Raw genomic sequence first — 26,571 nt, 5'->3', positions numbered from 1 at the left:
TTCTAAACTAAAGCAGCAGGGATAACATCAATAAAGAAAGAAAAAGGCTTTGATTTACCTCCAGTGCCTGCCCAGAACAAGGAGGTCTCTTGGACTAAAACACCAAAGAGGCATTCAGCCATCTCTCTGCTATAAACGAGCTCTGCTGTAAGCTGGTCAGTTACAGTCCCTCTCGACTTACCCCCTCTCCAGCCCCACCACATGCTTTTTTTTCCCCCCTATATCTACTCAGACTCTAACACTCCTGCCACACGGCTGGCAGATAGTGATGTGTTTCAGTATAAAATGATTTTTACAAAAGAACAAATGATTTTTACAAAAGAGGAAAGAACAGAAGAACCCCAAGAACAGTGTCTGTAGAGGAAGAGTTCAGAAATGTCACAAGGGGCTAGAGATGGTGGCCAACTTTTGACCACCGCTGGAGAGCTCATACTGTAGGGGACAGGTGCCCACTACCTGTATCATTTCCATTAGGGCAAAGTATTGGTGACCACGGCTTGGGTATCAAAGCCACGCTTTTATGCTGGGTTGGTCTAAACCCATATATTTACCTTTTTGAGTGCTCTTCATTTTGTCTGCATATTTTCTTCCATTCGGTATAATTTCCCTTCAGCCTAAAAATGTTCTGTTAGCATTTCTTGCAGGGACAGTCTGTTGACAGTGAATTCTCCCAGTTTTAGTGTTTGAAAATGTCTTTACCTTGCCTTCATTTTTGAAGGAAAATTTTGCTGGATATAGAATTTTAGTTTGTTAGTTTCCCCCCTTTTTAGTACTTGAAAGATGTGGTTCTGGTGTTTTCTGGTTTTCATTGTTTCTGGGAGAATTCAGCCATCATTTTCATCATTATTTCTCTGAAAGTAATTTTTTCCCCCTTTGTGAACACTCGTTAAATCTGTTCCTTGTCTTTGTTTTTTTTAACAATATGACTCTGATGTGTCCAGGAGCAATTTTCTTTGTGTTTATCCTGCTTGGAGTCCCCTGAGATTTTTGGATCGGTGGATTGGTATCATTAATCCAAGAAATTTCTCAACCATTATTTCTTCAGATTTTCCCCATGTTCTACTCTCTCTTTTCTCCCTCTGGGACTGAGTTACAGGCACAACATTAGGTTATTATTGTTATTGTTCCATAGAACTCGGATTCTCTCTGGTTTTTAACCTCTTTCCACACCTCCTCATCTCTGTTTAGTTTAATTTTAATAATTGCAACGGACTTGCCTACAAGCTCACTGATTTCTTTTCCTTTACTGTGTCTAGTCTGCTGAGTCTCATTTCTATTATGTTTTTATTTCTAACTTTTCTACTTGTTTCTTTTTTATAATTTCCTGCTCTCTGTGGATATTGCCCATCTATTTGTGCATTGCCCATTTTTAATCACCAGATCATTTTACATATTTATTATAGTTATTTTATTTTAATTTTGAGAGAGAGAGTGTGTGTGAGCAGGGGTAGGGGCAGAGAAATTGGGAGAGAGACAGAATCCCAAGCAGACGTGTGCTGTCAGTGCAGAGACCAATGTGGGACTCGAACCCATGAAGCATGAGATCATGCTGAAATAAGAGCTGTAAGCTTAACTGACTGAGCTACCCAGGTGCCCCTACTATAGTTATTTTAAAGTCTCTGTCTGATAAAGCCATCTGGGCAGTCTCTACGTTCATTTTTATTGATTGCTTCTTTTTTCAACCATAGCTCACATTTTCTTGCTTCTTTGAATCTGTCATTATTTTAATATTAGATGAGGCAAGTATGTGTAAAAGAACAATAAAAAGGAAAATAATATTTACTCCCAGAAAGTAAATGTAGGGGCCTGAGTTGATCTAATCTTAAAAAATTTTTAATGTTATTTACTTTTTTTTTTTAGAGAGAGCGAGATTAAGAGAGCACGAGCAGAGGAGAGGCAGAGAGAGAGGGAGACACAGAATCTGGAGCGGGCTCCAGGCTCTGAGCTGTCAGAACAGAGCCCTAAGCGGGGCTCAAACTCTTGAATGGTGAGATCATGACCTGAGCCAAAGTCAGATGCTCAACCAACTGAGCCACCCAGTTGCCCCTGATCTAATCTTTAGTTGAGCTGAGTGTGGACTTTGTTGCAGAATTCAGGTCATCACTAGCTTCAGATGTTTTGAGGACAGGACCAGCACCTCCCCCTTCAGCAGGGCTTCGGACCCTATAGATGTCTTTATGCTTTATAGTTAAGACACTGGCTCTCTAAACCATGGAAGATCCCTTTCTACTTTACAGGCCAGCTGCCAACTTTTTGGTTCAGTGGGAAGTTCTTTTTTGATTGTTAATTATGATCCCTACTCTGAAGGCCTCAGGAGATCTCTCTCTGTGTTTTACCCCAGCCTATGCAGCACACTCAGAGAAGATCCATGGGGCCCCAGGGTCTTTGTCCCAGCACTCTGCCCTCCCTTAGCTGTAGGAGGCTGCCAGCCAGTGCCTTGTAATGAGTGAAATATTCAGAGAGCTTTTTCTCAGTCCTCCTTACCTGCTCCCCGGCTTTGGCTTACCACTTCTCTCAATTCAGTGGAAGCCCATGGGATAGAGTTGACAGGTAGGTGCAGAACTGATCTGTGGATAAGACTCCTTGGGATTCTAAACTGTCGAAACAACTCACATGGGGCTTTAGGGTTATGGAACTCAACTAAAGTCATCTTATAAGGAAATACAGACCCTTAAAGAATATTAATAGAGAAGAAGAAATGTTGAAAATCAATGAGATAAAAAGAGAGAGGGAGGCAAACCATAAGAGACTCTTAAATACAGAGAACAAACTGAGGGTTGATGGGGGAGAGCTGGGGAGTGGGTAAAATGGTTGACAGTCATTGAGGAGGGCACTTTTCAGGATGTGCACTGGGTGTCCTATGTAAGGGATGACTCACTGGGTTCTACTCCTGAAGACAAGACTCCACTGTATGTTAACTAACTTGAAAATAAATTAAAAATAAAGAAAGAAAAAGAAGAAAATCATTGAGATAAGTTCCCATCTAAAGAAGATAGAAAAAGAACATAAAAATAAACCCAAACAAGAAATAAGGAAATAAAAAAAAATAATGACATGCATAATTAGCAGATCATAAAAAGGACTGAAAAATACCAAAGTTGAGTCTTTAAAAAGAGTGATAAATTTAATAAATTTGGAGGAACATAATTGACGAAAAAGAAAGGCCTCAATAATCCAGAATGGAAATGAGACACACCTCTGATGTTACAGAAATGAAGTAGATAAAAGAATATTATAAAACAAAACAAAATACTTCTCGCCAAAAAAACGGGAAAACTTAAAGGGGATGAATTCATTTTTTTCTTTTTTTGAGAGAGAGAGAGAGAGCACGCAAGCAAGGGAGAGAGGTATAGGGAGAGAGAATTTGAAGCAGGCTCCACGCTCAGTGCAGAGCGTGATGTGGGACTCATTCCCACGATCACAAGATCCTGAGCCAAAATCAAGAGTCAGACTCTCAACTGACTGAACCACCCAGGTGCCCCACGGCGATGAATTCTTTAAAAAGACAAAAACAAACAAAACCTTCAACTAAAAATAAGAAAAAAAGCTTTAATAATTATTAAATAAATAATAAACAAAATTAAAGAAATGTTATCAGTAGTCAAATAGCTATAAAAACCAAAACTTTAGGCCCATGTGGCTTCACTGGCAAGGTCCCTCAAGCATTAAAGGAAAGAATAACACTGCTCTTGCATAAAATCTTTCAGAAAATAGGAATAAGAAAGGGGAAGACTTATTTTGGAGACTAGCATAACTAGCAGAGACCCCAGTATAGAGAGGGTGGAGCAAAGGCCCCCATATACAACAAAGTTATATGAAATAAAGAAGATTAGGGATTCAGGGCAAAAGCACCCCCCAGTTTAGTACTATAGCAGAAAGCAGCTTTCACAGGACTAAATTAGGTAAATAGGTAAGTAGGCTATAGATCACTACAGGGTGAAGTTGCCTGGAGCAGAGATAATTAACAAAAGAAAGGTGCCTTGTTGACCCTGAGGTTATTTGCTCTGTCATTGATGTCCCCTAGACCTTGTTAGGTAAACAGAGTTGATGCCTCTTGTCTGTTGTAAACAACCTTCCACCTGGCCCCTGGAGGCCAGGATTTTGCTTTGCATCAACCTAAACCCCTAGCCCCAAATATCTTCGAAACCCCCTTTTCCCTCACATCCATGAGTTAATGTGCACAATTTCATTGTCTCTTTGTGCACGTCCATCACCATGCTTATAAGCCTTCTGATCCTATTAAAAATGGAGCAAGGACCCTTCATCAGGGCCCTTGCCTTCTCCTAGATATTAGCCGTCTCTCGCAATTTAATCCTGCATCCGCTTTCTTGCTAGACAAGAAAAGACTCTAGACTCAGAGTCTATGACATACCCATAGACACGAAAAGGTGCTCAATCTCATTAGTGATCAGGGAACTGTAAATTAAAATTACAAGATACTACTTCAGTGTTGTCAAACTGATGACTTTTCGATTTTACTGTTTATTAGCTTGACTCTTTTAAATATCTAGACATGTAGTATGTAGAGCTCCACTTGTTGGAAATGTTATCTGTGATTAAGTGTTGAGGACTCTTTGACAAATCATCTTATATTTACAGAACAGTTGCAAGAACGGTACCCCCCAAAACGTTGTTTTTCCCTTGAACCATTTGGTTGAAACACGTAAGTTGCTACATGATTGAAAAAATTTTACGGTCTCACAATACCAAGAGTAGGCAAAGATGTGGAACTACAAGAACACACACGTAGAATAAATGACTGTCTAACTTGGTAGAACTACATTGGCAGATGGTTTGACACCATAGGATGATGTTCACGACTCAGAGATTTCACCCCGAGTTATACCCGGGGCGTCTATATAAGATTGTTCACAGCAGTGTTGTTGATGATATTACCCCAAACTGGAAACAGCCCGAAGAGTCATCATTGGAAGAAAGGATAAATAAATTGTGGTATTTTTATAAAGTAGAATCTTATATAACAATGGAATTGGATGAATTATAGCTTCATAGAATATAGACGCAGATTACAAACAAATTAAGAAAATAACCAGGGCAAAACAGAGTATTCCACTTAAGAAATGAAAAAACAGGCAACACTAAACATATTATTGATGGATGTATGCATATATGGTAAAAGTACAAAGGAGAACAGGAAATGATTAGCATAAAAGTCTAATAGGAAGTGACAGTTCGGGTAACAGTTGGGATAAACGGTGCTGGGGTGGGGAGAGCAGGGTTTTTTTAGGAGTAGGAAGGACTTGGGCTCCTTGGGCTGCTGCCTGTGCTAGGAAATTTCTATTATGTGACCTACATGATGGCTGCATGGGCATACGTTTTTTTTAACTACTTGTTAAACTATACATGTACTTTTACATGTCGGTAATATTTCATAATGAAGTGTGTGTGTGTGTGTGTGTGTGTGTGTGAGTGTGTGTGTGGGGTGGGGAGAAAGAGAGGGAGAGGGAGGGAGATACTGATTGATTCTTGGTTTGATTTATGTGGTCTCACTAAACTTACTGTTCACTGAAGCAGGCATTTGCCAACAACAATATCATTTTTGCTATCTTAAAGAAATGGATTGAGAATGAGAAAATATCCATTCAGTTACAAGAAGAGAAGTCATCATTATATAGTTCAAAGATAGGGAGGATTGAAATGTTACAGAGCTGGTGAGCTAAAGCAAATTGGCTTCATCCAGTGACATTTTTGCCCCTCTTGATCTGCACTAAGGTTTTGTAAGTTCACAGTGACTCCTAGAATAGCCATCCCTCTGTTTTCTCTTAGCAGTAAATGATATCAGAACAGAGTGGTTTTATTTTGTCTAGCTGAAGCCTCCCGCATTTGGAGGAAGTGATGAATCACATCTACTCATTTGGAGTTTTGCTATATCTTTGAAGTTATGAATTTTCAAATATAGTAGCAAAAAACAATAACAGTATATAACTGAATTGTGTTTGCAGAGGTTAAAAGATGTATTTCTTTTTTGAAAAAATTTTAGAGAGAGAGAGGGAGTGTGAGCAAGAGGTTAAAGGGGCAGAGGGAGAGAAAGAGAGACTCCTAATCAGGTTCCCTGCTCAGTGTGGAGCCCAATGAGGGGCTGGATCCCAAGACCCTGGGATCATGACCTGAGCTGAAGTTAAGAGTCAGATGCTTAACTGACTGAGCCACCCAGGTGCCCCCAAAAGATATATATTCTTAGTTCAGGACCTACATACTGCTGCAGGAACTCTGCATTCTTGGTTGTGTCCTTCATAGTTACAAAGACAAGCCATAATTTTGTAGCTCTATATAAAAAAATTTCTAACTTTAAATAGTACTAAGAATTAGTTGTGAAAATTCCAGCTTCTCTGAAATTTAATAAAATAAAATTGAAACTAGATTTACCTCTAGTTTCAAATAAAATAAAACTAAAATTCAAATAAAAATGAAACTAGAATTACCTCTGTACACACACACACATACACACACTTCCCATTGAAATTACTTCCTATAACTGGAATAAGTGGGACTCCATATTCTCAGAAAGAAAAATGAGATCTGTATGTTCTGTATGTGAACAGTTACATCAAGCATTCAAGTAACAGAAAGTTAAGGGAACTGAAAGATCCTTTCGAGGGAGAATGAATAGTTACAAGAATTAACGCAGGGAATTAGCATATGCATTTAGGTCATGACAGCGCTCATTCTCATTCGGAACAAGCTGTTTTAAAATAATCATCCTGAAGAAAAGCACATTAAATGGTGGTAATATGGTTTAAATTAGAGTGTGGGAGTAAAATTCGGCAAGAACGAAAATTGTTTATTATTTTACTTAAAGACTTGTTTTGAAAAATCCTCCCAGAATGATTGATTGTGGTATGGAAATGACTTTTTAGGGAACAAATGATTTCCCCAAACATGTTTTGTAGGGCTGCTCCTATTTGGGATGGGGAATACCAGCATGCTCAGATCTCATTCTGCTGAAAGATTTCTGACCCTTTTTTGCAGTCTCCAGGCCCTGCTACGCCAGGTTGTATCCCCCCCAGTTCTCCTTTTCACTCCTGCAACTAGGAAAAGAACCAAATCAAGGTTACTGGAAGGCAAGGACTGTAAGGTAGGGTTTCTGTTTTTGTGTACTACGGTATGGTACACAGAACGCTGGGTTAAGAGCTGGAAGATCCTGGATCCCAGGTACTCAATAGTTGAAAGCAAGGCACTCAAACTTTATTGGTCTGGGATTTTTTTGGTCAGGGATACAATTTCTTACCTTGCCTACATTATTGGGTCGTTAAAAAGATCAAATAACGTGTCGTGAAAAATACAAGTGAATTATAGAATCATTATTACAGCGCTCTAGAAAAATTCTGTGCTGCTTGCTTCACCCCTCTGTCCTGGCTCTGACCTTGCTGTTGGACCTCCAGACCCCATCATGGGTGCAGGGGTGGTAACGCAGGGGAGATGAAGCTGAACAGAGGAGTGGTGACAGCTCAGTGGCTCAAGGTTTTTAGTGGCACTTTTTTAACTTATTTATTTTTGTTTTTTAAAATTTTAATGTTTATTTTTGAGAGAGAGAGAGACAGAGCGTGAGTGGGGCGGGGCAGAGACAGAGGGAGACACAAAATCTGAAGCAGGCTTCAGGCTCTGAGGTGTCAGCACAGAGCCCAACACAGGACTCCAACTCCTAACCCTCTAGATCATGACTTGAGCCAAAGCGGGACTTCCAACCGACTGAGCCACCCAGGCGCCCTGGGGTTATCAGCTACGTTCTTTGTGAGAGTCATAGGTGGGAAGAACACTCCTAAAAAGCCTAACGCAATCTCAGAAAAATGTCTGAACCATTGCTTTTTCTAGCTCGGAGTTCTTTCAATCTGATCTCTAAAATTAAGATTTAGGATTGATATGGAGGATTCTTACTCTGAGGCAATCACCTCCAGCGGAAAGCGCTCCATCCACGTTTTTGAATCATGAGATGAGTTGAGTATGGTGGAATTTGGCTTACTAAGTATTGCTTGTGACAGGCAGGACCGTACGGGTTTCAAAACAGTAACACTTTACAAAATATAGTATACAGGGGTGCCTGGGTGGCTCAGTCAGTTAAGCCTCCGACTCTTGATTTTGGCTCAGGTCGTGATTTCACAGTTTGTAAGTTCAAGGCCTGCATTGGGCTCTGTGCTGACAGCACGGAGCCTGCTTGGGATTCTCTCTCCCTCCCTCTCTTCCCCTCCCTGGCTCATACATGTACTTTCTGTCTCTCTCAAAAAACAAACAAACAAAACATAATACATCTTTCAATGGAGTATGAGGAAAAATGTGTAATCACACTGTTTTCTAGACTTTACTGGGGCAGATCATAAGCTTTGCATTAATATCACAAATAAGTGGGTTATATGCCTGAAAATATAATCATAGGGGTCACTTTAGAAGGGAATTTTCTCATTCTTTATATGTATTCATAGGCTAAGGAAGGAACACTCTAAGGTTAAAGAATGTTAATATGTGCATAGGCATCAGCAAAGTTGAAACCAAGACTAACCAGAATAACTTGCCTTACCATCAAAATGGGGTTTCTCAACAATGGTGCTATTGACATTTTGAGCTGGATAGTTCTTTGTTATAGGAAGCTGTCTTGTGATTGTGGGATATTTTGCAGGATCCTTGGCCTCTACTCACTAGTTGATAGCACTCTTCAGACATTGCCAAATGACCTGTGGGGGGCAAGATCACCCCAGTTGACAAATCACTACACTAAAACCACTGATTTATTTTACTGCACAAAAATACTGTTTTTGCTTCTGGAAATTTGCTCTTATGAAGGAACACACTTTCAAATAATCATCACATTTTAGTTCTCACTAATTTTACTATTAATGTTTATGTCTTTACAATTTAAAAAAATTTCTTAAATTTTTTTAATGTTTATTTTTTTTGAGAGACAGAGCATGAGTGGGGGAGGGGCAGGGAGAAAGGGAGACAGAATCTGAAGCAGGCTCCAGGATCTGAGTTCTCAGCACAGAGCCTGACGTGGGGCTTGAACTCACGAGCTGTGAGATCATGACCTGAGCTAAAATCAGATGTTTAACCAACTGAGCCACCCAGGCACCCCTGGGAGTATTTCTACATGCGATATATTTCCTCCATTTTATAGATGATCAAACAAGCTTAGAGATGATAGGTAGCTTTCCCAAGAAATGTAGCCCATCTTATGATGTCTATATCCCACATCACAGCTGCTACCAAGGCACTGATCTTTTACATTCTAAGGTGAAATAGCAATTATAATCTGTGTGTCAGAATTATAGGATGCCCAATTCATTTTTTTACAATGTTACATTTTTTTGTTCTGAGTTTGAAGGCCCCAAATCTACCATGTATCACTATTAAAAAGAACATTCAGTTCTATGTTTTGCATTGTGCCTGCAATAACCAAATCACTCACACTCTCTATGGGCCAGTTAACTTATGTTACCCAACCATCTGGCTGGTTTGGATTATTATAGGGCAGAATGAACAATTTGAAATTAAGTATTAGACACCTCTTTAAAAAAATTTTTTTTAATGTTTATTTTTGAGAGAGAGAGAGAGACAGAGAGGCAGAGAGCATGAGCAGGGGAGGGGCAGAGAGAGGGGGAGACACAGAACCTGAAGCAGGCTCCAGGCTCTGAGCCATCAGTATAGAGCCCAACGCAGGGCTTGAACTCACCAGCGGTGAGGTCACAACCTGAGCTGAAGTCAGTCGCCCAACCAACTGAGCCACCCAGGCGCCTCTGTCCTTCAGCCACTGCATTTCTGGAATGCACTCCATTCTTTCTGGCTACTTTTTGCCCTGGCTTCAATATTCCATCCCACAAACTAATCAGTCTTTTCCCTCAGGTGTCCCCTCTTATTCCGGGACTCTCTAATACCTTCATCTTTATCTCTCCCCTAAATTAGATTCCTTTCACTTACAGGGCAGAACCATTAGCTCTCCACCCCCTCCTCAGGTTGGGGTCCACCTCTGTACTTTGGAAATGCATTCATCACTTTGCTAAACAAAAGGCCATCTCCTCAGATGCTCACCCCTGTGCAGCACTGAAGAACTGGCAGGTTTTCCAATTTCTGCCTTTCCTTAGCCCCCACCCAGCCCCCATTTTCCTCCCCCCAAGCTCTATAAGTGGAAGAGTTCAACACTTATTTTCCCATTGATAAGAATTGTCTAGTCAGCCCTCTACATATCTTGAAAAGAAGCAGTAGTCAGTTTTCGATGTTAAAAATACTTTCTATTGGGGCGCCTGGGTGGCTTAGTCGGTTAAGCGTCCGACTTTCGCTTAGGTCATGATCTCGCGGTTCGTGGGTTCGAGCCCCGCGTCGGGCTTTGTGCTGACTGCCAGCTCAGCAGTTTCAGTTTCAGTCTGTGACTCCCTCTCTCTCTGACTCTCCCCTGCTCACTCTGTCTCTCTCTCTCCTAGAAATAAATAAAACATTAAAAAAATAAATAAACATTAAAAAAATTAATAAAAAAATACTTTCTATTGAAGAATCCAATACATACTGAAAAGTACACAGTTCCTAAGTGTACATCTCTATTAATTTTTATAAGCTGAACACACCCATGTAACCAGCGTCTAGAGCAAGACGCAGAATATTACAAGCATTCTAGAAGCCTCTTTGTTCCCTCTACCAACCAGTGTAGTCTTTTCTAACAACAAAGAGTCTGTACATGCTGGCATATGCTCTCTACCCAAGAGCACTGCAGTGAGTAACTGAGTTTTATTACTGTGTTGGCCTACAATCAGAAATTTACCACATGAGGCACAATTGCTTATATTGTTTGTACACAAGTCACTGAACATGTATTGACTGTTTTAACACTGTGGTTTAGGGGCTCAGGAAGGGGGAGAAATTTTCTGCTTCCTGTTCCTGGGATTTCCCAGAAGGGTTCTCTTAGTCACCCAAGAAGCCCCCATTTTCTTTGGGTTCTACGAGCATCTCCTTCTCTGATAAGTGATCACCACTCTCCCAGTGGATTTCACACTCCTGCATGTGGAATTATTGCTCCCAGAAACACCAACAGCACCACTTTATACTGTAATGTGTCAGCACATAGGAGACTCTGTAAAGGCAGAATTCTCTAGCACCACTGGATCTCATCCTTGGCAACACATTAGAATTATTTGAAGAATTACCAACGCCCCCAAAACCCCAAGCAAACAAAAAATAACCCCATCAATCAACCAAACCCACAAAACCTCCCAATCAACAAAACAAGAGATTACATCAGAATCTTTTGAGGGGTAGGATCCAGCATTGATGCTTTTAAAGTTCTAAGTGTTTCTGAAAGGCTGAAGAGCATTGCAACTTCTCAGCCTCTTCTTGCAGCTACCCTCCTTTGTAATTTTAGGCATATCGGTAACTCTAATTACATTCTCAAGGTGACTGAAAATTTACCCCAGACTTGATTTCCTAACTACCTTTCAAACACAGGGTAGGGCAATTTTCTTTTCTTTTTCTTTTCTTTTTTTTTTCCCCCCAGCCAAGGGACTATCCTTAAGTTATCAGAAACTGGCAAAACACCTCCATTATTTCCCAGTTTCCTTCCACTGAGCACAGGGCAGGAATGGTCAGATCCCCTGGGATCCCTGTGATAACGATCTGACCACCAGAGCCCCTTGCCAGGGGAAGAGGAGACTACTCCAGCATGGAAACCAGCCTTTTTCTGGTCGCTTTCAGTTCATGACATGAGGTCTACTTTAACAGAGCCACACAAACAAGTGGCCCCTATGTCTCTGGAGACAGTTTTACTGTCAGCAATCACCAGTGACTCACCAGGGACCTTTTGATGGCTCATGAGCTGCACTTGTGATGTGAGGGGGGGGCAGCGAGTTGAGAAGACAATCTAGTGGAAGAGTATCCCAGAAGTTCAGATCAGAAGAGGTCTAGAGAGAGAGGGGTAGGTGTTGACCCGGCCATGGAGGACTTTTCTTTTTCCCTTCCCTTCCCTTCCCTACAAAAATTTAAAAATACTTACTTATTTTTGAGAGAGAGAGAGAGAGAGAGAGAGAGAGAGAGAGAACACTCAGAAAGGTAGGGCATACAGAGAGGGAGAAAGAGAATCCCAAGCAGATTCCACACCGTCAGTGTGGAGCCTGACATGGGGCTTGAACTCACGAACGGTGAGATCATGACCTGAGCTAAAATCAAGAGTCAGATGCTTAACAAACCAAGCCACCCAGACACTGGGATTAACCCTTAAGGTAGGTATAACTCGTCATTTTACAAATGAAGAAATCAGGGCTTAAAAACATGAACGGCTTGCCTCTGGCCACACAGACAGTAAGTGGCTGAATGAAGCTTTGAAACCAGATCTGTCTGACTAGACCCTTCAGCCTTTCGTAGACAGCATTGATCTTCCACATTTTCCCCTGTAAGGGAAAGCTGCTAAACTTTCTCGGGTGCCTGGTGCTCTTATGCCAAACCTGAATTCAGAGTTTCCCCCAGTTACAGCCCAGTTCAGGCCCGTTCTCTTCCTTCAAAGTCCCACACGAAGAGAACTGTGTACTTTTCTCCACCTAAAACTCTTTTTTTTTTTAAGAAATAGCTGTCAAAGCAGTAACAGTTCATGTTCTATGCACAATGTCATTAATTCATCTTTGGTTCTTCCTGGAAAATACCATTAGTGTATGAGAGGCTTCCAAAAGCAATGCCTTAACCAAGATTGATGCTGGTAGTTGGGATATTAGACTCCTTGAAGAGAGAGATATAGAGGGGGTACTTTTAGAGGTTTCTTGAATAGGTCAGTTAGGACTCTTTGGTTGGGCAAGTAAGGGAAATGCAAACTCAACCTGGCTTACGGGAAAAGAGGCATACTAGCCAAATATTGGAAATGTCAGAGAGAATGGTGAGAATACATAGTTGTATGGAATTTAGGATACAGCACTTTAAATGAACTATAGCTACATCTCCCAACAAACTTAAATCTCGAAAACAATACCAAATGAAAATGTCAAGTTGCATCAAGTACCTGTGTAACTTGCTAAAATTATAAAGTTTAAAAATCTGTAAAACAGGTTTAAGGATACATGACTAGGAAGTAAAAATACAATGTCATGCACGGGCATGGTAAACACTGAATTTATGACAGTAATTATGTCTGGGGTTGGAGTTAGAATCAGTCAGGGGTACATAGGTTGTTGCAAATCTGCCATATTTAATACTTTACATGGAAAACACCTAATTTATGATGTTTAACATATTTGCTAAAACTGGAAGTTCATCATATTGTTCTCTCTCTGATCTGTGTATTTAAACCAATTCATAATTTTTTTTAAAAAGGGAATCTGCTGGCTCATATAAGAGAAAGATCTGTGAGCATCTGGCTGTGGGTCTGGCTCAATCCTGAGGATCAAGTGGTGGCATTAGGAGTTCTCTGTCCCAATATTGTGGCTCTCCTTTCTTCTCTCTGGGTTCTGTTCAGGTTCTTATTCATGATAGAGGGCTCCCAGTAGCTTCAGGCCCAGGTCCTAACCTTTCAGCATCTCTTGTAAAATGGACTTCTGTCTATTGACAATTTTAGTAAGAGTCCTAGAATTTCATCCTATTGAATCATGTGCCCACCCATGAATTAAATCATTTTGACTAGGGGAGTGAGCTGGGTAGCCAGGCCTCAGTTACGGGCCAATGCCTAGAACTGGTGAGAGAGGCGATCAACTTCTCTCAAATGACATGAAGGAGGAGTTTCCCAAGGAAATTAGGAAAATGTCTAACAAAGCAGAAAAGGAAGTATGTCTGGGGTAAAAAGAAACATATACCACAATAAACCCTTCCACAAAGAATGATTATGTTAGTACTATGCCTACTGTGCCCACCCATCTCTAAGTGAAAGTGACTTACAGGAAAATATATCTCAGTCTCACTGAGGAATATATTTGTATACGCAAACTCATAAATAAAATGCCAGAAAGTATAACTGAACAGTATAGAAAGGAATAATTTGCCAAAAATCAATGAAGATTTATCTTAGCATAGAATAATATAACAAAATTCATTAACATAATACATTGCATTAATAAGTCATGAGAAATAATGAACAATAGGTGAAACTATAGATATTCTTGTTAAAATTAGGAACAAGAAAAAATGTCGCTCCTCGTTTTTATTTTTTATGAAATACTAGTCAATGCATTAAGGGAGAAGACTGATATAAAAAGTATCATAAGTAGAAAGCGGGAGAAATATTCTATGTGTAAAAGACCAAAACTAACAAAAGTGGACAGATTCAGTCCAGTTTATCAACAAAAAGAACCTGATCTAAAGGATGAGAGCACAACTTGCTTTGGAATAGGGACAATGGGAGTATTAAATACAGAGCCAGGTCATTCTGGGAATTGTCTCAGAACTAGAGAAAAAGGAAGAACAAGATCCAGCCCCCAGGAAAGGAGGCTGGAGGGAATGAAGCTGGAAACAGGTATCTGCCAGCTGGCTTGATACTCATAGGGCACTGACACTGTAAGCGCCTAGAATAGGGAAGCTCCGGGTCCTCTAGGTAGAAGAGAGTCACGTAGGGGCCCAGACTTGCCATGTTGTAGTATATCTGTCAACACCCCCTTTTTTTGGGAACTACAGACACAGTTGGTATAAGCGCACTTAGGTGAGAGCAGCAAGGCAAGAGATTTTGAGGTGGTGCTAGGCTGGCTCACCATTGGTGGGCAAGGGCAAGCAGCCTATTCCTAAATGGATACTCCTTTAACAGATGATATAACTGGGCAGAGAATTCTATGGGACAAGCCCTGACAATGCTCTCCATGTGTATCAAGGATTAAGAATGGTATGTCATAAAATAAATTATTATGTTGTAAATACACTAATGAAAGACATCTATGAAAGTTTGAGTTTTTGACATGGTAGATTATCTTTTGTTACTCAACAGATCTAGCCCTCTGAGTAGACTAGAGAACCAGAAATTCCAAAACTCAAAAGGCACTGAGTCAAAGGGTCTGTTTTCAGGAAAGAGGTAGTAAGTATACTTGACCTCTTTTCTCCCACTATAAAACCTGGAGGGAAAAAATGTGTGGAGCAGCTATTTAAGGAATCTGAAAAGTAAATAGCATATGGCTTGGGAAAGAAGAATAGAATTTGAAATAACACTAAACCAGCAGTTTTTACCATTCTTTTTCTTTCTAATCTCCTGGTCTTAGCTCAATGCACTGGACTTGGGCAATGGGGACAGAAAGAGAGTTCTAGGAGAGATCCTCCGGTGGACCAGAGGAGTGGAAAATGCAACTTCTAAGCTCAGAGGGAGTGTGGAAATCTAGTCTCCCTTCCTATTTCCAGGGGGTAAAAAAAAAAAAAAAAAAGAGGGGAAATCATGACATACACTGGATACATTAAAAGGATAATAACTCTACTCATGCAAATTCAACAGCTTAGGTGAAACTGACTCATTTAATTCCTCAAAAGACATAAACTACCTGAACAGACTCAAGATGAAATAGATAACCTGAGGGGTGCCGGGGTGGTTCAGATGGTTAAACATCCAACTCTTAATCTCAGTTCAGGTCTTGATCTCAGGGCTGTGAGTTCAAGCCCCATGTTGGGCTCCATGCTGGGTATGGAGCCTACTTAAAAAAATAAATAACCTGAATATATAACTATATAACTATATATATACATATGTAAGTGTATATACACATACATCTTATATATATATATAACCATAATGTAATTATTTAAAATAATTAATTCTCAGTTAAAATTGTTTTGAAAATCTCCAACCTCAAGTAGTTTTACTGGTAAATTCTACCAAATAAGTAAAGAAGAAGTAACACTAATTCTACCTAGTTTCTAAATTAATTAAATCAATAATAAATACCCTACCCCCAAATAAAGCACCAGGCCTAGATAGTTTCACTGGTGAATTCTACCAAATATTTAAGGAAGACTTAAGTTTAAAAAAAATTTTTTTTAATGTTTATTCGTTTATGAGAAAGTGAAACAGAGTGTGAGTGGGGGAGGGGCACAGAGAAAGGGAGACCCAGAATCCAAAGCAGGCTCCAGGCTCTGAGCTGTCAGTGTAGAGCTGTCAGTGTCAGTGTAGAGCCTGATATGGGGCTCAAACCCATGAACTATGAGATCATGACCTGAGCTGAAGTCGGACACTTAACTGACTAAGCCACCCAGGTGCCCCAGGAAGACTTAAGGTTAAATTGAATTTAGTTCAATTCTCCAGTCTCTTTCAGGTAATAGAAGACAGACCATTGTCTAACTTATTTTATGAAGCCAGCAAACTCAAACTTGACAAAGATAGTACAAAGGAAACTATAGACTTCTAGGTATATGTGTACAAGGTTTATCTCTGTTTTAGATTCTCATTAATAATTCACAACTAATTTTATAATAAAAAAACATACCTCTAATGCTATATTTTATTTTGAGGTCCTTTGTTAGCTTAACTCTCTCTAGCTTTTGCTAATTTAACTTGTTGCCTATTGACAACTTGGTCTTCTTATCCTTCACTCTAAATATTAGCTATTCACTTAATATGTCTTCAAGAAAATCTACAGCCTGCCCTGAATTGTTGTCTGTCCACTCCTCTCCATGTTCAAATATCAGAATGCTCACTTGGAATTTTGAGCATTCCAAGTGAAATATCATCATCAATATGAAATATCTAAGACATTTTAGTTTATAGTGAAAATGAGCTTAATGCAAATATTTAAATAGCACAGAACTCATATACATTTAATCAGTGCTCCCAAAAGTAAATTCCTCTTCCTTTGTGGCTTCTTGGTGGATGAGAGGCAAAACTGTAAATAACCAGATGAGTTAGGCTTCTTTTCCTATACCACTGGATACTGGTAGTTGAGGAGATAAAACCTTTCCAGGTTTAGCTAAAGTATACATGCTTATGGTGATGATATGGAGTAATGGAAGTATATCAGGAGATATAATCCTGATTCAATTTTCATCCCCTGGCCTATGACCTAGGGCAAATCACTTCAACTCTGTGACTCAATTTCTTTAACTATAAATTGGGAATAACATTAAGTGCTCACTTCAGTGAATCGGTGAAGAGAGTGGCTGCATAGTCAAGGTCCCAGCAAGGAACAAGATCTAACTCAGGTACCTCAAGAAACTGTCATCAAGGGATCGTTGACAGTAGCATGGCCATGTTAGGACAACGACAAGGGAGGAACCCAGAGATTAATTAGTGGGAAGCCTTTTCCACTCTAGACATTAAGGGGAAGAGAGAGGCTGGAATGTTACTAGAGCCCAGTAAGAGTAGGACCATGGTAGGGGCCACATTAGGGAGAATATGTAAGGTAGACCTGGAAAGTCAGATACCCTCGGTTGAGTATGAATTCTATTAGAAAAGCAGCATCATATTTGGTTGCAACTTTAAAGTTTTTACTGCACCTTATAGGACAGCATTCCAGCCTCACAGGATATTATCATCACACTGGCTTCTTAACTGAGCTGCTGTAGGCTATTTTGTGGTCTAACAGACCAGCTGCTTCTGGTTGGTGAAGCGTGCTGATAACACCAGTGAAGTCCAAACGAGCTCACTGCCACATTTCTGTTGCTGTAAAATTAATTCCTCGGCAGAAAATGGTATTGTGTGGGTTATAATGGGTCTGGGGTCAAATGGAGAATGGCCACACAAAGGTCCTCTTCCCAGTCTCAGCTACGCGGTCCCATGGGCCCTGCCTGAGACAGCACTGTTTGTATCAAGCTACAAAGCCCAATATGACTACTCTAGCTCTTGACGCTGACCCTTTTCATCCAAGGGCAGAAATCCCACTCAAGGGTCCAAAAGGGCACCCCAGCTACTTTTTCCAGGGACTTTACTTCTCACCCATCTCTCCCAAGTGCCCAGGGCATTATCAAAACAACCACACAATGAAATGAACTTGGCTACAGACCAAAGCTCTTGTGCATATCAGCGGAAGGAAGGAGATACCTAGAAGGTGGGGTTTATTTTGGAAACTCTGCTCAGCCAGGGGCAAATGGGGCTTGGGGGAGGAGGGAGCGGGAAGGAATGCTGTGTGACTCTCTTCACCAGTAGTACCTGAACTCCAGCCACAAAGGCCTGCTATACTTGGACATCGCAGCCCTATACAAGCCATGAGTCATAAAGCTCATGTTGGTGCCTGTTTAGAGTGTGCAAGCTCTGCATGTAGCATTTCCTATTCTCTTCACAGTGATACTGACACCAATAACAAAAAGATGTGGAAAAGTCAATGGCCTGAATGTGATCTTTTTCCTCCTCTGTTGTCCCTTCCTGGGGCCACTGCTATGGGCATGTTGTGCTCAGTACAGACTAAGAAGGCCTTCCCCATCACCCTGGCAAGTGCTTTCTTCCTTACAATCCCTTCCGCCATACTGAGCTTACTCATAGGTCATCCCAAGCTTCAGGTCTTAAGAATATTGCCTTAGATCGAGCTGATCATAATTTTTGAATATGGCAGAAAGAATGAACACTAGTATATGGAACCATGAAGAAGAGGATAATAAGGTATGTCCGAAGCCTAAGAAGGAAAGATTTTTTTTCCAGGGATTTAAGCATAATAGTGTGTATGTGGAGCAGAGCACCCAGGCCAAACCATTGGTTAAGAATGTCATTGACTTGATTATTCTGTTTTGGTGTCTCGTTATCTGCCCTGAGTTTCAGAACCACAACTCTGAAAGAGTTTGGAAAAAGTTTGTGTCCAAGGCCACCTTTTGTAAAATTCAACATGGCTGAAATCTAATTCATTTTACTCTCTCTCCCTGTCAGGAGTTTTCCTTCTTATCAGTGGTACCAAGGCTTAAAACATTAGAAAAATGCTTGATATTTTTCACTCCCTTGTCCTTCACCAATTGCCCCATGCAATTATTCCTTATATCTTTTGGATACATCCTTCCATTTCTAGGTCGCCTGCTACCACCATATTCCTGCCCTTTCCTGAATACTTCCTACGCAAAGCCAAATTTATCCATCTAAAGGATTGTATTTTACATATCATCCCAATGCCTTTCTTTATACTGAATTCATTATGCCTAAAGTATTGCTACCTTTCTTGTACTGGTCTAAACTGTACCTTTGTTGAGTCCTGCTTTCCTTGTGAAGCCCTTTCTGGTTGTCCTAAGCCTCAACAACCAGCCCACTCTTGTCTGAATTTCTGGAGCATGTATTGTCTGTATTACTCATTTAGCACACAAAACACCACTTTACACGTGTGTCTGTGCACGAATGCTTGCTTTCTTTCTAGCAATACCTGTAATGGTTATGCATTAAGAGTTATTGAAGGTTCTTTCCTCCTGTAATATTCAAGGCAGAGATTCAACATATATATATATATATGAAGTTGACTTGGGGTTTTCATATTAATAATTTTTTTTGGAGCAACTACTCTTTGTCTCTATGTTAGACGTTATACTAGATGTTGGAGACAGAACAAAACAGGACAGCAGTCAAGTTCTGCTTTCAAGAAGCACAAATTTTGACAGGGGACAAATAAACACAATTGCAATACTGTGAAGGATACATCACAGTAGATGCATAGGGAGGATCAGAACACATAAGAACATGTAATGCTGACACGGGAGGCCATGGAAGTCGTCCCAGAGAAAGGGATCTCAAAACCTGGAACACGGAGTTTGGGTAGAAGTTGCCCAAACAAAGTATGTGTGAATATAAGCAGGGGTGGGATTGGGGATGGGGAACAGAAGTCCACTCTAGGCAAAAGGAATGCATGTGCAAGGTCTGGAGACAAGAAAACATGGTTCATTCAAAATATGAAAGGAGGTTAGTTTGGCTGGAACACAGAGTGCAAGACATGGGAAAGCAAGAAATGAGGTTGGAGGGGTAATCAGGGCTTGTGATAAGATAGGAAACACTTGTCAGGGCAGTGAGCAGCATATGGGGGACAGGATGACTTAATTAGATGCATTTTAGGAAGGCCACTTTGCCTGCAGGGTAGAGAATAGTCTGAGTGGGGAGGGGAGTGGAGGCAGGGAGGCCAGTTGAGTTGCTGCTATGGTGGGTAATCCAGCATAAAGTTGATGATGACCTAGCCATAGTCGTGGCAGTAGGGATGAAAAAACTGAATAAATGTCAGGGATGCTTAAGGTAGAACTGTGAGGACTAAGTGTTTGGGCGTGGGGAGTGAGAGAGAGTTGAGTAGGTGTTCATGCCATTCCATAAGAAGGAAATCAGGAGGAAAAGCTGGTAGGGAAGAGAAGATAATGTGTTCAGTGTCAGCCTGTTTAGCTTGGGATTCTCCCCCTGGGCATACCCCTGTGGAGATCATGACGGCTGTGTATGTTGGCCTAAACCTCAGGAGAGAAATCTTGGTCAGAGCTGTAGCTTTGGGACTACTCCAAGTAAATGCGATGAAGAAGCCATGTAAGTCCAAGAAGACAATGTGTGTGTCGACTAAGTGTAGAATAAGAAGTGTGTGTTAAGTCGGAAGATAAAGCCAGACTAAAATCTGAAAACCCCAAGAACAAAAATGTTTAAAAGAGGAGTAAGAGGATCTCACAAAAAAACAAAAACAAAAACAAAAAAACTGGAAAGTTGCCTAGAGGTACGGGGATACCTAAGAAACTATGGTGTTGCGTACGTAGGTCAACAATGTTACATACAATAGCAATAAACCCGGGCCTATTATTTATAAGGTTTTTTGTTTTTTCTTGGTGTGAATACTACAGTGCGGCAATTCTCAAACTTTTTGGTTGTGCAAATTATTGTATACTCTTACAAATTATTGAGGACTGGAAAGAGCTGATTATGTGGCGATGCCTATTGATATTTACTAGAAATTAAAATGGAAAACTTTAAACATATTAATTCATTACAAATAATAAACCTATTTATTACTAATTAATATGTTTATCAAAGTAACTATTTTATTTATTTATTTTTTTATGTTTTATTTATTTCTGAGAGAGAGAGAGAAAGAGAGACAGCATGAGCAGGGGAGGGTCAGAGAGAGAGGGAGACACAGAATCTGAAGCAGGCTCCAGGCTCTGAGCTAGCCATCAGTACAGAGCCCAACGCGGGACTCGAACCCACGAACCCTGAGATCATGACCTGAGCCGAAGTTGGACGCTTAACCAATGGAGCCACCCAGGTGCCCCTCAAACTAACTATTTTAAAACAACAAGCTTAGTGAGGAGAGTGGCATTATTTTACATTTTGGCAAATCTCTTTAATATCTGGCTTATGAGAAAACAGCTGGATTCTCATTTCTGGTTCCGCCTTCAGTCTGTTTTGCTGTCACACATTATGCGTAGCCTCTGGAAAATTCCAATGTATTATCATGAAAGAACAAGAGTGAGAAAAGTAGGAAACATCTTAAATAATGATGAAAAGAGTTTGATTTTGCAGACTTCCTGAGAGGGAACCCTAGGGATCTGGGGACTACACTTGTAGAATTAATAATGCCCCAGAGTGAGAGAGCTTGACTATACTGTGAACCTCATAAATAAGCTCTTGACACCATAGTCAAAAGTACGCTGAATAGAGTCAACTCTTATTTTATGAGAGGTTGAGGGCCTGACTGATACTACCTTCCAAAATTAGGAATGGACTTTAGAATGTTCTTTCGATTAATTCATTCAACATATATTTATTTAGCACATATTCTATGCCAGGAATTGTTTTACAGGCAGAAGATATAACAATAAACAAAGCAGATAAAAAGCCTTGCCTTCATGAAGCCTCCCTTCCACTGGGGAAGATACACAGTGAACAAAATAGTAAAATATATAATATATAGTATATAGTATATAGGAGCATCATAAGTACTATGCAGGAGAACCATGCAAAGAGGTATAGGGATTATTGGAAGGATTTGCAAATTTCAATACAAGGAACAGAGAGGGACTCATCTGAGCAAAGGCAACATTTGGGCAAAGATCTGAAGGAGGTGAGAGAGCCATTTGGTTATCTGTGGAAGAGCTTTTCTAGGTATTTGAAAAATTAGTTTTTAAAATTTATTCTAAATTTCACGAACACATATTCTTTAATCGGGTGTCTGCTGTATCTGGCAGTAGCTGCAAGTATAAGAAAATACATCTGCCACGCACCAGGCACTCTGCTAGGTATTAAATACAAAGTTTGGTACCTTCATTAAGATTTACAGTTTAGTGAAGAAGACAAAGCATGCACGTACCATTCCTGCAGTTGTGGCGTAGCAGTTCTTATGAGGAGCAGTAGTCCGTTTGAAGTTGCACCAGCAGAGGCTTCTATGCACCTGATCTACCTGAAGTTTACATTTCTCACAGTGAACTGACCTGTGAAGGATACTAGTCTTTAATGTAGCAGAACGTAAGTCAGAAAGTTAATAACACCTGATGGCACCTTTTACAGAGCACTTGAGTTTACAGAGTGTGTTCTCTAATTAATCCATTTAATCTTCATAACCACTGTCAGAAGTCGGTGTGGTGTTATTCTTAGAAGCATTATTGCCTTTGACTGTGAGTTGGGAAACAGGCTCAGAAGGCAAGATAATGTAAAGCGGTTAGAGGGTATGTTGCAGGGTCTTTGACTGCACTGGAAACTCTATGGTGCAACTTGATAATATTAAGTAGCACTGGGACAGGGGCTGTGGGCAGAAAGGGCTGTACTTTTGCTGTACGAAGCTGGTGGTTATATCCTTAGTGCTCAAGGACGAGGAGACATGCAGGGAGTATTAGATCATAAATGTTTTTCTTTGAAAAACTACTTTCACAAGATTTCTCTGGTGATGACCATTCAGTTCCATATTAATAATCGGTAAGATAGGCAGTCATGAAACCCTTTAAGAATGTAGCAACCGGCACATATTTGAACCTTATCAAAACCATGTGGGATATGGGTCAGTCTTGTTGGCTAAAGGTGAACATTTTTCTGCTTCCTTCCCTCATCAGGTAGAGTCTGGACCTAAATTTAAGATAATCTTGCCTTCAAGCACAAAGCTTTCCCTACTGCAATGCAGGTGTTACGAGCAGCTGCTGAAATAAAAGAGCGTTATGCTCTGCAACTCAGTCCTTTCCCAAGCACAGCTTAGTTAGGGCTGGGAAGGAGTAACAGCCTACAAAGGAGCGTGATATCACACACGGCTCTTCCCCTCTGCGCTTGCGCAGAGGAGGAATTAAACTCTCCGGAAAGACGCCTGGGGCTCTGAGTTTGCGCAGACGCAGAGCTTCCTCAAGGCGGAACTGGGGCGACCTCGGCTCCTGCAACCTAAACACCCGGGGAGAAGGGAAGGTGGCAGACAAGCAGCGGTGCGCATGCGCGGGCACTTCTCTCCAGTGAAGGGTTGAGAGTCGGACCCGGGCGGTCAGCTGGGCTGAGAGTGGAGTAGGGTCAGGATGGACGAGGACGTGCTGACCACCCTGAAGATCCTCATCATCGGCGAGAGTGGCGTGGGCAAGTCCAGGTGAGGCGAGTCTCCGGGCCGTGACGAGGGCGGCGGGGCTCTTTCTGCCTCCGTGGCCGCTGTCTGCTGGGCCGCGACGGGANTGGGTCCCCGGGGTCCAGGCTCGCTGTCACCCACCCCGCGAGTTGAGTTGTAACTTTAGTACTCCGGTTTTTGTCAGGCTTTATCTGAATACGTGAGGTTCTGCATAGGAAGTTTCGCGACGCCTTAGGTCACATTCCTGGCCTATTTTGGAGTACCCCGTTGCCACTTCTCTGTTTCTTTATGAGTCAGCTGTGAAAGAACGCCTTGGTCTTCTGACCCCTTGAGTAATTCGTCCTAGTCGAAAATGCTAGTTGAAGCTGCCGACCACCTTTGAGAATAAAGTGTTATTGTTACTTCGCGTTCTGCCACATCGTCTGGAGGTAAAAGAACAAAGTAGTATTTTGACTCTGTCTTGAGGGAAAATACTGACAGTAAGTTTGAGTTGAGAGTCAGGTAAGGCTCAGTGGGTGTTGCAAGCGGGGTGTGATTTCATTCAAGCCTTAGAACAAAGTTCTCCGAGTAAGTTATCCTTGCCATCTAATGATTATCATCATAACTGGGTTATATTCTAGGCTGCCTTGACTTTTAAGCAATATTCAAATTCTTGGAGCTGTAAATAATTCCATGTTTTTTAGCTATGCCTCCTGCTAACCTTATCGTTCAAATCACTTCCTAAAGTTTTCCTTTTTAGATGCTTAAGGATTTGAAATTTTATTCTGTAGTATGTTCTGCAATTTTATGTATTTTTAAAGTGTGGCAGTGTATTTTCTAATTTTCCTCATTTAATGTTCACAGTGTATGTTGAAGTGTACATAACAAGGAATAAATTAATAAATCTATGGACTAGCAAAATAGTATGGTGTGTGTGTGTGTGTATGTATTATTTAAAGGTTTGAATATTTTTCATGATCACCATCTATTTGGGGGTTAAAAAGTTAATATATTGAACATTGTCTTAAAAGAAATTTTATAGCCTCATGACCTTTTTTTTTTCCCTTGAGATGGGACTCTCATTTAGGATAAGGCATATGAAATTGCTGTTTTTGAACTCAAGAATGGTTAAATGTCATTTCGTACAGTTCAGCCCAGTACAAGTCTGGTTGGCCCTTTTTCTAAATGTATTGAATGGATGACTCTTGAGGCCCTATTAAAAATTTCTGGAAGGTTACTTGGAGTGTTTACATAATTGAGGTTCTTCCTCTAGCATTAAATCTGTTAAATGGATTTACTGGTTTCCTTAGTTCTCTCCCCTCAGACAAACTTGTTTGGATCTAATCTCCAAGCTTTTCTAAGTACTTAATGGTGAATTCTCACCTGCTTACTGCAAAATTCTAATGCCTTTAACTCCTCTTTTCAAGAAAGGATTGTGTTTAGGGAAAAAGTTGGCATCTGTCTATATATCTATCTAGATGTAGATATACTAGACATGCATAATTGGTGTATGTGATATATGGAAAACACCCTTGAACACTTTCTGGATGAGAATAAATGACTCTGCTAAAATAGAAGCCTATGCTTTTTAAAGTGAGTTAGTTTAAAAACATTTGTCATGGATATAATCTTAAAGGGTTGCTCTGACCAATAAGTTTCTATGATCCAGAATTAGTAGAAGTCCAATATCACTTGTATTGTTGCACGACAAAGGATATCTTTTTTTAAATTTAATTAATTTATTTTTGTTTAAATCCAAATTAGTCAACATAGGTGTAATAATGATTTCAGGAATAGAATTTAGTGATTCATCACTTACTTATAACACCCAGTGTTCATCCCAACAAGTGTCCTCCATAATGCCCCTTGCCTATTTAGCCCATCCCCCCTCTCACCCAACATCCCTCCAGTAACCCTCAGTTTGTTCTCTCTATTTTAGAGTCTCTTCTGTTTTCATATTATTTATGCTTTCCTTCCCTTATGTTCATCTGTTTTGTAACGACAAAGGCTGTCTTAACTAATTCAAATTAGTGGGTTATTTTTCCAGTTTATTTCAGACTGTTGGAGTGTAATGAGCACGTGTGATAGCAGCCAGGAGATCAGGATTATGAAACTGGTGTTGCCACTTGTGTGACCTTGTGTGTGATACTTGAACACTCTAGGCCTTCATTTCTTCATTTGAAAAATGAGGTTTGAATGGAAATCCCTCAAACCTGAACTAATATTAAATGTATGAGGTTCTTTGATTCTGTGGCTCAAAGTAGCAAAGTGTGGAGACTGGAAGGGATTATAGAGACTTTTATTATCTAAATTGCTGTCTCTTCAATACCCCTTATGTCCCCATCCTTTTTGGCCAATTTCATTTGTAAATTATAAACTTGGTCTCCTCTCAGTGATATGGTGGTAGTTACTCCTTCCATTTATAGCTCTGCATGGAGGGTATTTTGCTCCTTTAACTTTGAAAATATGAAAGCTTAAATATACATCCTGTAGAGCTTTGGTTCTTAATCATTTTCTGCTTGTGGATTCTTTAAAAAAATCTAATAGAGAAATGGACTCTCTGCTTAGAAAAAAGCAAAACATAGAGTTTAGAGTGCATTTCCAACTAACAGTGTACCCCTGGCTAAGCTCTGCTTATATTAAAATGAGTTGCTTTGTAAAATATCAGTTCCCGGTCTTTCCTGACAAAGTACCATTAATGACAAGGGTTTTTTAAGGATTAGCAATTATGTAAGAAGAACTGCTGGCTGAGGTGTGTGGCATATTATTGATGTTCAATAAATAATAGCCAATACCTTTGTTACTATTTGTATTGCTCTGGTATTATGATTACTAGTACAACTCCACAACGTTCTTATGTTTTTGTAATAATATTTTCTATGGTGATTGAGTATGGATACATACGTTTTCCATTCTAAAATTATGAGTAAATTTCTAGTGAAATCTTAACTTTTATTAATTTAAAATTTAATGTGGAGGAGAGAAGGAAGTTTTTACAAGTGTATTTTTTTAAGATTCTTGTTAGTGCTGTGACCTAACTCATCTTGGAAGTAAGTAAAAAACAGTTACAGTCAAGAGAGTTCAGTGTTAAAGTAGAAAAATCTATAATTTATTTCACTTTTGTGGTGCTGGTTTTATGCTAAACACAGGAGAGCAAAACCAAGAAAGGGAGAGTTAATCCTTTGGATACAATTAATGACACCGGATTTTTGAATACCAAAAGGCCATTATGTGTTCCATTATACTCTTCACCAAA

The 26,571-nt window shown here is 40.2% G+C and overlaps 1 protein-coding gene across 1 annotated transcript in view; it reads left to right on the top strand.

Annotated features, from left to right (window-relative positions):
• Positions 1 to 23,119: 23,119 nt before the first annotated feature.
• The window catches only part of RAB18 (RAB18, member RAS oncogene family), a 33,847-nt gene continuing 30,395 nt past the window's right edge, over positions 23,120 to 26,571 (top strand). Inside the window, exon 1 of the mRNA XM_077771722.1 lies at positions 23,120 to 23,360. Coding sequence (XP_077627848.1) covers positions 23,293 to 23,360 — 68 coding nt within the window. The 5' untranslated portion in view covers positions 23,120 to 23,292. The remainder of the gene's footprint in view (positions 23,361 to 26,571) is intronic.

Source organism: Crocuta crocuta, unplaced genomic scaffold (genome assembly GCF_008692635.1).
Source record: "Crocuta crocuta isolate KB4526 unplaced genomic scaffold, BGI_CrCroc_1.0 scaffold457, whole genome shotgun sequence".
In the NCBI taxonomy this organism is placed as follows: Eukaryota; Metazoa; Chordata; class Mammalia; order Carnivora; family Hyaenidae; genus Crocuta; species Crocuta crocuta.
This window is presented reverse-complemented; position numbering and strand designations above follow the sequence as displayed.